The sequence below is a fragment of the Pelmatolapia mariae genome, linkage group LG16_19 (assembly GCF_036321145.2).
Source record: "Pelmatolapia mariae isolate MD_Pm_ZW linkage group LG16_19, Pm_UMD_F_2, whole genome shotgun sequence".
NCBI classification, from domain to species: Eukaryota; Metazoa; Chordata; class Actinopteri; order Cichliformes; family Cichlidae; genus Pelmatolapia; species Pelmatolapia mariae.
Genome location: NC_086241.1, coordinates 7191242 through 7203510, shown reverse-complemented (window position 1 = coordinate 7203510; position 12269 = coordinate 7191242). Strand labels below are relative to the sequence as shown.

The following is a 12269-nucleotide window of genomic DNA, read 5'->3' as shown; positions in this document are numbered from 1 at the left end:
ACAATCATTTATTATTTATAACTGCTACAGATGTTTGTTTGTTTTTGTTTGTTTTTGTTTGTTTTTGTTTTTTTGTTTTTTTTGGGGGGGGAGGGGGGTTAAGTAAAATTGTTAAAAACGTTTTTAGAGGCCCGTGAAACATGAATTTATCATTTTGTGATATATTTTTAAATTTTTTATTATTCTTTGATTTTGTCAGACTTGGTCCTCCATAGACCTTAAACGTTTTTAAATATAGTGCTTTAGTACTGTGTGTGTCTGTGGCGCAACTGTAGACAGGTAGACAACACTAAGCGCAGTCTCACTCTCTCTCTCGGTGGGACGTGTCCAGAGTCACGCCCACTCTGGCATTTTCCCACATTAATATGCAGCGTATATACTGTACGTTATCGTCAGTCAAAAAACTACATATCAGGCTCGATGATCCTCTGAAGAAATCCCTCCGCGCCCTAAAGAGGAGAAGTCGCTCCTCTGCAAACACCCTGCCGTTACGCCATCCTCCGGCAGGCTACGCTTTTCTCGTCCCTTCCTGGACTGACAGCAGCTGCTCAGCCCAGTCAGGTTTTGAGCATCTGCTGGGACTGCTGGGAGGACGTCGGCTCAGACTGCAGCGCACTGCGATGCAGAGAGGGGGGCACTGAGGCTGTGATACCGGAGCTGTAATCCGTAAACCTGTGCGGACGGAGCGCAGGGTGGAGCTGGCGGAGTTCGTGCGCACACCTCTGGAAGCTGCTGCCGAAGAGGAGCCTCTGCAGCGCCGCAGCTTTGCACCGGGAACCTGCCTCGGTACGTGACTCCGAAACCGAAGCTGCCCCGGATCCGACAGGGAGGGGGGCCGTAGCGCGGCACCCCGCCCGTCTCGCTTCATTTGGACCGCACGGACCTGAGCCGTGATTTCCGCGCGCGGAACCCACCAAGCAGCCCGCACCTCTGCGCCAAAGGTAAGCAGCTCCGCGAGGCGCGGGGGGCGCGTGCAGGGGCTCGTGGCTTCCAGCAGGCAACGAGAGCCTGTTGATGATGACGATGATGAAGGTGCTGCTTAGAGCAGCTGAACGCGCCGCTGAAGCGCCGCAGCACCGACTCCGCGCTGCTGCTGTTCGATCGATTTCTGTGTCACGCGCGTGTCTCTGCACAGACGCGCAGAAAGGGGAAAATGACGTAGGGAATTCCCACAGTAATCCAATAGCGCGCGGCGACACCTGCACATTCCGCCAGTGCGGCCTGCTGCCGCGCGCGGCCTCGCCAGCGGCGCGCGCGCGGAGTGAAACGATTAAAGTTGGATGCGAGCCGTTATGTAACGTGATTCTGCTGACGCGGTTCGCCATGAGCGGGGGTTACCTCCACGTCCCCGCGGCTCGGGGGTGCTGCTCCCTGTTTACGTCCACGGCGGTTCAGCTCAGCCCGACGGGATCGATCTGAATCCCAATCCATGAAAGTGCAAAAACATCACCTCGTGTGTCTCTGCACTAATGAAGTCCGCACCTGTTTATTAAAGGCAGAAGGTACTGGGGGCATGTGGCAACATGTGGGCTTGAATACTCAGTCTACGTTTAATTTACCTGGTGTAATTTTACATGCACATTTGAATTTTTCTGTTTAATCCGTAGAGGATAAAGTTGTTGTTTCTCACACTCACAACAACTCCGTCACCACTGGATGTAGCTCAGCATGCTGTAGGGCCACAAGGCTTACCTCTTTATGTAAGACTGTACATGATTTTTATGCCCCCTCCCCCTGTCCCACACACTGAGGCACTGCTGTACTCTTTGAATGGCTCAGATATTCAAAATTCAGCATTTCAGGGAATGCCAAACCTTTAATTTGCATCATCAAAGATACAAAATTAGTTTAGTAAATTATACTCTTATACTTGTTGTCCCACATTTACTTTCTTGGCGTTTGGTCACACTGGTACACTGCCATGGTGTGCCATTTCATGGCCCAGAATGGGGCCTCCCACATTAGCTACACCCACCTTCAGAGTGGTCCAGTCTGACAGTGTAGACGCGCCAGCAGTGTGTCTAGTGGATCAGTGTTGAACACCAATGCTCCAGACAGGGTCAGGGTTAGAAATGTGTTTCTAGTCCATGAAATAAATTGGGGTTGAAGAGTGTGGGACAATACATGAATGATGAATCACATGAGTCACATTTAACGACGTGATAAACACAAACATGATATTTGCAGTTTTACTGGTTTTGCTGCATTCGTGCATTGAATTCATGTTTCCATCACTGGTTTGTGGGATAAGCGAGCAGTGACAATTTTATGATAGAAACTAGTTTATTTTCTGGGTCAGCTTCCTGTCTGATAATGAGAGGCAGTTTTGATTATGTAGCTTCACATCACAACTTAGCAAAAAGCCTTTCTGACTTTCAGCCATCAGGTAGGTAAACAACCTCACAGCAGAGTTATATTGTCCCATTCAAGCCCCAATCCCCTCATAGTTCCCCCTGTAATCTCAACATATTTGTGGTCCTAATTGAGTTTTGCTGTTGTGGAGCCTGCAGTGTCTTTGCTAAATTCCCCTTTGGGAACAACTTTATTATAAATTGTTTATGCTTTGATCTGCTTTCAAGGTAGGGGTTTGGATGAAATCTGCAAAGCTGCAAACACGCTCAGCTTTCTCAAAAATCTGATACTTGAAACAGATGCGTTACCCGAGATGAACTGGAACATGCAGAATTTCTGTTTTGCTCTTGCAAAGAAAAGAAAATTTCCCCACTTGACAGAATTTGACGAGGTTATGGGGGGAGGTTTGGTCCTGATATCTGTCCTGACTGAGACCCTACAGAGTCTTTAGTGTTAGCTGCACGTAGGTCTACTGACTGAGGACTCAATATACAAAGTAATTTGTAAAAGTGATGTGGAAAAACAGCATAAACTATCTTTTTGGCTATTTCAGTTCTACGTATACCTCTTAAATAAAGTACTGTAGTAAATGCATGTGTGTTGTAATTGTTCTTCGAAAGCATATTAATGTGGGATAAGTTGATTTTCCCACTTTAATATGAACTGGATACACAGTCAATCAGATAATTCCCTGTTAGCAGCACTTAGTGACTGTAGGGAGGAAGAACTTCCTTTTAACAGGAAGAGACTGACAACAGAGCTGGGATCATGAAGGGACAGCCATGTACTGTGACATGCTGGGGATGTGAGAGGAAGATGAAAAGAAAAAAGGAAAGCATAGAGAGACCATGAATAACAAACAGGTGACATGGCTTTTTGTTTTGTTGTCTACCTCACTTCCTGTTTATTTTGAAATCTTAAATGCACTTTAATGAGGTCGTGCCATTTTTCTTCTATACCTGTCAATCTTAGACCATATATTAAAAATGGCTACTGTGACATCGCCTTTTGGTTTTAGACTCCATATCTTGAAGCATTTTGTCTGCCACCATGTTGTCTTTTTTGGAGCCAGAGTTGACCATATCTGGACGAGGGGTTGGAGTGCTAAGTTATCAGCTAATGCTACCAAGCTTGGTTATCAGTCTGCATCTATAAACTGGACAGGGTTATGTGCAGGCACAGATATCTACAAATTAAAGATAAGTAAAAGACTGGAGGTCTCCTGATGTTAAAGAGGGAGTTCTTCCTCCCCACAGTCACCTAAGTCTTGCTCACAGGGGAACGTCCAATCACTGGGGTTCTGGTGCTGTTTAAATGAAAACCAGTTGGATATGAAATCTTCAAATAGTATCATAGCAACAGTTCAAATGGTATTTAACCTTTTATACAACTTTAACTATTAGTTAAGCGTTAAGGCAGGGTGTGCAGTTTTGTGGTTTGTAACAAAGTGAAGTGAAGCTGTATGGTGAGAAAGAGCTGGGTTATCGTTATCATTAATCACCCTTATTGAGTCTTTTTTTAGATGGGTAGAAATAGAAGGAGACGATGCGTCAGATGTTAAAATGGGCGAGGGATAGAGGGCTGTGTCACCCTGCAGTGATGTCACAAAACGGCTGACTGCTTTATGTGCAGGTCATCATTAATCCATGATTAACTTAACCCGCGAATAGCCAGCTGTCTCCTTCAGTTATTATAATTGTTGGTTTTGCAGATAGTCACATTTCTATAGTTGCTCTGTTAATATGAGATTCCTCTGTGGGTCTCAGCCTGATGCGCTAAGAAACTTTGGGTTTTGTGCTCGAATTTTAAGCATTTGGCTGCACATTATAAATTTGTAATGATGGTCTGCACAGTCACCAGTGAATGAAGATGAGGAGTTAAAGTAAATAAAGAGAGCAGAATACAAATGCCTCGAGCGCAGCGTCTGTTTACAGTTTTTACACATCCACACACAACCCACATTCCCATTTATAGTAAGCATTTTAAACTCGGAGATATCAATCAGCCTTCCAGCGTAAATGCTATTTTTGACTCCCCGAGGCCTGTCACATGGAGGGATACCTCCTGAGGAGTGACTCATCCTGGACATTTACTCCCAGGGCAATGTGTTTAGAGGGAAAAAATACCCCGAGTGGGACAGCGCTGCACTTTTTCTGGGAAGTGGGAACACACCGGCACTGAAATCCGTGTTCGCTCAGACTGACTCACAAAGGTGCATCTTCCAGTTTTAAACCTGGCCTCGCTGCAGTGTGTGAGCTGTAGTCTTCATCCACCTTTAGGGTCATCATGGAGCTCAGGGAGAGGATATTTTATGGTGCTGCATCTTTCTTGTGGATAGAAATAAGTGCTTTTAGTGTGTAAAAGTTAGGTTTTTTTGTGCTGGTTGTGTGATTTGTTCCTAACTTTGTGTGCCACAGTGTGTGTGTGTGTGTGTGTGTGTGTGTGTGTGTGTGTGTGTGTGTGTGTGTGTGTGTGTGTGTGTGCGTGTGTGTGCGCGTGTGTGTGTGTGTGTGTGTGTCAGCAGAGGGACCCCTCTGTGCCCCTGTGGAGGTGACTGCAGCACTTTACAGCCTGACAGAACGGGCACCTTGGGGAGCTGGCACACACACACACACAAACACACAGGCAGAGAAACAGAGGGGCAGAGAGTGAGAGGTGGAGAAATCCCTTTACTGACATCATGGCACCTACAGCTCACGGCACGTATCCAGATGGTGAAACGCAGGCGGTGAATTCAGCGATTATTTTCATTATTGATTCGTTTTAATGTTTGATGACCTGAATATTTTCCACTGTTAATTGTTTTCACCACCGAAGATCAAGAAACTGGCGAAACTTGACCATCACAAAACCCGAAGTGATGTGCACGAGGAGCTGCAGGTGTAACGGGTGCGTCTGTCTACGAGAAAATGATTGGTCAACAGATGATGTTGGGTCAGAGCTCCTTACGGGCGCCTATTTGAGCTCCGTGTGTGTGTCCTCAGGTCCAAGCCAAAGAAAAGCCTTGCTTGCACTTGTGTGTCTAGTACACAGACACTCAGATACCTGCACACATGAAAACACCAGAAAAGCAGCAGCAAAGGTTTTCATTTTTGATTGTCAGTTGTAAATTTTTTTATAAAATGAAGCAACAGCTGTGCATAGACTGTATATAAAAGATGCACACACTTCCAGGTCTGAAAAGTGAAGTCAGAAGGGGGCGACTCCTGTGTTTGTGAAAACAAAAATTTATGACGTTCTGATGGTTTTATGGTCTCAGTTTCCAGTTCCAAGTCTTATTGAAAGCAGCGTGATGTTCATTTTGTAATTTATGGTCTCCATTAGCGTTCACAAATACTATAAAAATGCTCAGCTCGAGGCTTCACAGCAGGACTTCATGAATCAGTGGGTGGTTGTCCACAGTTTATCCAAAAAAGTGTTTTTAAATCACTGTATTCATTTTAGAGGGGAAAAGAAAATAGTTGGTTTAGCTGCACAACATGAAGAAGTAAGTCAAGTACAATGTGGAGTTCTCTGGAGGACTTAATTTTTGATCCTGCAGAGCATCTATCCACATACACCCTTGCAGGAATCTTAGACTTTTGCATGTACAAGCCTAACAATTAGCCTTTTAGAATAAGTGTCCATAATCGGGTGAGATGAAAGAAGTTCAAAGTTCACCTTTTGTGTGGCTTCATCACACGAACACAGGTACCTGCTGATTACTGCTAAGTAATCACTGGAGCAGACATGGAGCACAGTCCAGAGCTGAAGTGACGCAAACTTAAATTATGATAAATATTTCGATTTTTAACAACATCACACCCCTACGGTTGTTACAGATACAGGGTACATTTCCTATAGAGAACAAAACTTTTTGGTTTTTGTACCAGGATTTAAACATGTTTAAGCAGCCTCTAGTGGCCATGAGAGGAACTGCACTTCAACGGCAGCTTTATTCTTCAGGCCCAGAGGTTAATGCAGATGTGGTGGGACCACGAATTGGCCTTAAATCCATCTGTGTTTTTCTTACTGCCAAGTAAAGGTTTAGTAATTTGCTCAGTAACAGATGGTCACTGTCGATTTCAGAAAATGTTAATCCCACTGAGTAGAGGTGCGTTTGCTTAGGAGTATTTGCAGCGGAGGATTAATACACATTTGTTGCAGGGTATTTGCTTACGTGAGATAATGTGAATGTGAAACAACAGAGTTTAAAGCAACAGCAAATCTTGGTAGAGATAGAGCTCAACCCCAGCTTTTCCCCTTACTGTAGTGTCACTTTTTGAATTTAAGTTGTTCTTTTACTTGCTGTTTGGTTTATTTAGTAACCAAAGCTCCTTTTTAAACTCAGAAAAAGATCAAAAGTGGGGTTACAATAGACTCTTTTACAACTTTAACTATGTAAGAAGGTTTTTTACAATTTAATAGGTCACGGACTTGACGAGTAGAACCCCATCTATTTTATGACTGGCTAATCTATTCTGGAGGTTTGCTTCTGAATGCCTGTGAGAATGTAGTTTAATTATATGAGAGCATGTTTTATAGCAGGTATGTACAGAATCTCAGAATTCTGACTTTAATCTCAGAATTTTGACTTTTTTCTCAGAATTCTGAGATTAAAGTCAGAATTCTGACTTTTTTCTCAGAATTCTGGAAAAGGAGAAGAAAAAAGATGTGCCCACTTTTTTTTCCAGTCCCTTATAACTGCATTATTTCTAATGGCCAGCAGGGGGCGACTCCTCTGGTTCCAGAAAGCAGGCAGATTGTATGGGAGTCTATGAGAAAATGAGCCTCCTTCTCACTTTCTTTAATGAGCTCTATAAATGTCTTGCTAATGAGTTTATGGTCTCAGTCACTAGTTTTAAGTCTTATTTAAAACAACATGATGTTTTTTCAGTAAAATATGATCCCATTTAAAGTAAAACAGACAATATTTGAGGGTATACTTTAAGGTTGGACCTAACTTATGATTGGCAGGTGCATATCACTTGTTTTTAAAAAGCAAGATGGCAGTGACTAAAATGTTCAGCCTGACATTAAAAAAAGCTTTTATTTAAAAAAAAAATACAAACATTGACATTTGTGGTTTTTGTTTTTAAGGCATCAGAGTCTCGATTCATGTTGGAAACTGCCATTTTGCTCAGTTTTATAGGCTTTTAACTGTTAGTGAGGAGGTATGTCTTGACAGCAGAAGCATGCTTTTTAGTATTAAATGAAAGAAAGGCAAAGAAAGTGTAATTATATGGCTCACTGGTATGTTTTTGAACTGTGGTTGTGATACACATAAATAAGATACATGAGGCTTTGGAGAAGAAGAAAAGTAAATCCAGAATCTAACTAAACTAAACTCGATCAAATTAATTAATTGTTTAACCAGGGGAAAACTCATGGTGTGCGTGCAGTAGAGCGGTGCATGTGCCTTGTGTTGAGAGAACTGTGAGCTGTGCAAAGGGAGATGTACAGCCATAATGCTTCCATGGTGCCTGTCAGTCATGCCTGTCACTTGGGACGCTGGAGTTTTCCAGCTTCACAAACAACACTGAAAAAAAACCCGACCTGCCACGAAGAACAGCACGATAGCGATACCTGAATACCTAAACCTGCCATCTGGTTTTGGGAGCGTTCTCTGAAGAAACTCTTTTTGACAGGATGCAAGAAAACAACTATCCAGCAGAGTCTGGCACACTCCATCACCTCCTCTGCTGCAGATGTGTCTGCTGTTAGTATTCAGCGCACAGCGGTGCACTGTACAAAGTATTCGGTGCCTAATAACAGAGCAGCGCTCAAATGACGGTATTTGAGACATTTATCATCACTGAGAAAAGCTGTTTGATTTTGGGGTTCTCATGCAAGGCTTTATCTATATTCACCTTCCTGAGAATCAATCGCTAATCCAGGTCAAACTGTGCAGGGCCGGGCTTCGGGATTATAATGGGAAGCAGGAGTCTTTTCAAAGAAAAAAAGCACTGGAATGGGTCCAGATTACTTAATGCTGTCTCCTGAGGTCATGGTTTGTTCTGTGCTGTTTGGAGCTGCTGCACGCACTCCTCATCCTCTCTATTTTAGTGAGCAGCCACGGCGTCTCCCGCTACACATCGAGGTTAGACAATGCCTGGCAAAAACTGCATGAGGGGGCCTATTGGACCACAGGAGCGCTTACATAACCACCAAGCAGCTTCACATCTATTTATTTTTTAACTGAAGATGCCTCTGCTTGCTTATGAATGTTACCTCGCTCCCCTGCTGGTGCTATATGACTTTGGCCATGTGAGCACGTGAGCTGGATTTACGTATTCCTGCATCTGTGATGAAGGTTTTATTCTGCCATAAATCCCTGTACGAGGTCTGGGCTCGGTAATCTCGTTGAGTCAGGGACGTCCAGGCTTTCCTCATGACAAATGCAACAGATCTTATTTCAGCATCAGGCCCGGGATATTTCAGAGACACGCATGAATCACCTTCAGATTGATTTCCTCCTTTGCATGGTCAAGAGTTTCAGCTTACCTCATGGTCTCTGAGTGGAAATGAAACACTAATGAGAATGTAGTGAAAGACAGAAAGGAAGATGGTATTACTGATAAGAGGAAGCATTTATAATAGCAGCTGTGTGAGGTTTATACCCACTGTGAAGACTCAGTGTCACTTTCAATTTGATTCTTTTAGTCAAGAAAGAAAGATGGAAGTAGACGAAGGAAAGGAGAGAGCATATGGCTGGAAAAAACACACTAAAATCAATGTTTAAGGAATATTTCAACATAACTGGGATGACAAAAAAACTCAAACACCCTTTTTCTGTGCTCCTATATGGAGGACCAAAACTGCCAAGATTACAAATAAACTTTAAAAAAAAATATCAATAAATACAAAAATAAAATAACTTTACTATTACTGTTGACTTCATAGTTAACTAAACAGTATAACAAACAATTACATAATATTTAGGAATATCACAATACCAAAATACAAGTAGAATTACGTGATTCTCGATACACTAAAACAAAATGATTGTCCCAGTGCTTAAAGATAAACTGTTTTATTAAAAGTCATTTTAAATCGCTGACATAGTGACATGGAGCAAAGCTGATTTCACAGTGCCAAATGGAAAACCAGAAAACATACGCTGATACCAAAACTTTTAGCCTATATCAGGAGCTTTATGTAGGGGAGAGCAGATATTTGGATCGATCCGCCCACCTCTAGTTTTTACCACAGATATGATTTGTCTTTCAGGTGAGGGGTGTTACTCATACATATGTGTGAATGCATCCATGTGCACTGTGAAATAAGTGCAACATAGAATTAGATAATGCTGTTTGTACTTTAATTTATGCCATGAACTTTGTGACATATACATAACTCAGATGAGTTCCAGCTTCAGTGTGCTGGACTCCAGCAGGTAGCTTAGGTGAGGTTCAGGTTAGAGTGATCCTTTAAGATGATGGAGCCGGGCAAGCAGCTGCATGGACCACCATAGGGGCAGCCTGGTCAGCGATCCAACCAGTAGGGAAAATGTTAGATAGGACCGTTTCAAGCTAGTTATTATTAGTCATTAACCAAACTTTCAGAATGAAAGCGTGGTGATTATCCAATAATATGCATGTACATTTGGGTGGAAGTTAAGACTGCAAAGGTAAAGAACTGAAATGTCAATGTATTTATCTATCTATTTTTTTCAAACTATAGAATAATAGCCTACATTTATTTAAATTTTGGGGTGCATTTAATGGCATAATTATTTACTAAGTCATTTATTTATTTATTTATTTTTCTCCATAGTTCTTTACAGTCATTATTTTTTGGTCCAGATTAAAGAGCAAGCAGTGAGTTTTAGACCTGGTTGGCAGATTAAGTTACTTCTGGAGACTCAGTTTCATTTCTTTGACCTCCACCAGGTCACCCGCATCCTTTCTGCAGCCGGAGTTAGGTTTTGATTTTAAGCCAAAAGGTGTTACCTTTCAAATTAAATCTCATAGACATAGTTTTTGTTTGAGTGTCCCAAATAAGAGACGCCCTACCTGTAACCCTAGCAGGCTGCAGTGACTTTAAGATGGTAAATGAGGTACCATCTTAATGGTAAGAGGTTCATAAGATGAAATGAAGCTCAGACCATCTAGTGATTCTTGGTTTTTTTGAATACCATTAGTCTGACAACCCACTTTGAGGTCTGCAGACGAGCTGACAGTTTTAAAATGTTACCAGCGGCTCGGTTCTCAAGGCATACTTCAAATACCACAGATATCAGGCTTAGCTGAGACTGCAGCCCACATTATTTTCCAGTGACTGCACCAGGCATGCGTTAGCTAAATATTACCAAACCTTTTCTACCCTTAAAAAAGAAACACACACACACACATTTACCGCTAATGCTCCTCAGTCTAACTGAAACCAGCCTCCCCCTGGCTAGACTCTGAAGTCACATGGCATCCTTTCTTTAAAAACAAAATGGCTGTGGTTGAGACTCTGACAGCGCTCCCAAGACACTTCCCAAACTGGCATCTGCTGATTGAAGAGCTTCCTGGGAGGCAGATACAGCTGCTTGTCGCCTCTCTCCTTTCTTTTACTGAGGCAGCCTACACTGACTGAAACCCTGTTGCAGACGCGAGTGTGTGTGTGTGTGCTGTTTTAAAGATTTCCTTTTCCAGCGGTCTCGTAGAGATAATGCATTCCAAATGAGATCATTTCAGCCTGCTCTTCTCCTCATGTGGGCTGAGTGTTTCTAGCAGAGAGAGGGAACACACGGTACACATCGTTCATCATTCAAAGAAGTAAATAGTGCATTAAATTAATGAAAGAAAACTTAAAATGAGCTCTAAAAGTAAAAGTGTTGGAATGGTGATATTGGAAGAGGAAGGATGGACCACGTGGCGGTGCCGGGTTACTTGTGTCTGTGACAGCTTCTTTGACAGCAAACAGCCGCTCCGGTGACAGATGTTTGTTCAGCCGTTTTTGATTGCAGTTCGCACCGAGCAATCACTGCTTTTGTTGTGCCGGAGCAATTTTGTAGCTCACTGATTTTTGTCTGTCTTTCTTCTCTTTCTCCATCCCCAGGTTCTTAATGCCACTGGATAACATGAACTAAGTAAAGGGTCCACTGTTTGGCTTCATTAAGGGACGAAAACGGATGAAAATGGAAACCTTTGTGGATCAGGAACCCACACATCAGTTCTAGACAAGAGGCAGATGAATCAGAAACATGTGTCATCGCTTTGGTGACCGTCAATAAGAAGCTCATCTCTGCCTCTACTTCTTGGCTCTACTCATTAACTGCTTTCACTTGTTGCCAACATGCGTCCTTCCCTCGCCACAGCGGTTCTGCCGCCCAGGACCCGTTCCCACAATCCACCCAACCTGTCCGTTGGGGGCCGCGAACACCTGTCGGCCCCACGAAGGCGCAGCCCGCATCTCCGGCACACCCTCAGCCCGGAGAACCTGCGGACTCTGGCGGAGAGGGGCGGGGCGGCTGTAGATACCGTGTCCGTGGTGAGCAGCCCCATCGGGCTTCCGCGGGCAAACAGCGACACTGACCTGGTGACATCCCAGAGCCGGTCCTCGTTGACGGCGTCCACTCTGGAGTACACGCTGAACCGTGGCCAGAACCTCGTCATATCCTGGGACATAAAGGAGGAAGTGGATGCTACAGACTGGATCGGGCTGTACCACATCGGTAAGATGATGCAATGGCAAGTAAAGGAACTTTAATTTGTGTCAAATCTCAAGTCAGTGCCTCCCAGCTCACCCCCTCAGAGTCAGCTGATGTGTTTTGTATGGTAACGTCAGCATTTTTGGTGAATCAGTGCAAAATTTCAGTTTTTTACTGTAAAAGCTACTGATTCCCAAGATCCTCTATGATCCAGATCTTTCGGTGATTTAAAAAACTGTCCAAACTATTATGCAAAACGTGTGAACACCAGCGCTGTGTCTCCATTTCACAGCCTCAT

The 12269-nt window shown here is 43.4% G+C and overlaps 1 protein-coding gene across 4 annotated transcripts in view; it reads left to right on the top strand.

Moving 5' to 3' along the window:
- The first annotated feature begins 309 nt into the window (after positions 1-309).
- The window catches only part of hecw2a (HECT, C2 and WW domain containing E3 ubiquitin protein ligase 2a), a 46299-nt gene continuing 34339 nt past the window's right edge, over positions 310-12269 (top strand). For 2 of the 4 annotated variants that reach the window (XM_063496686.2, XM_063496683.2), the window contains exons 1-2: positions 310-941; positions 11380-11995. In XM_063496686.2, coding sequence (XP_063352756.1) covers positions 11617-11995 — 379 coding nt within the window. In that variant the 5' untranslated portion in view covers positions 310-941; positions 11380-11616. Of the gene's footprint in view, positions 942-11053; positions 11071-11379; positions 11996-12269 lie in introns of those variants that run through there. The other 2 variants (XM_063496684.2, XM_063496685.1) reach the window with 2 other exon arrangements.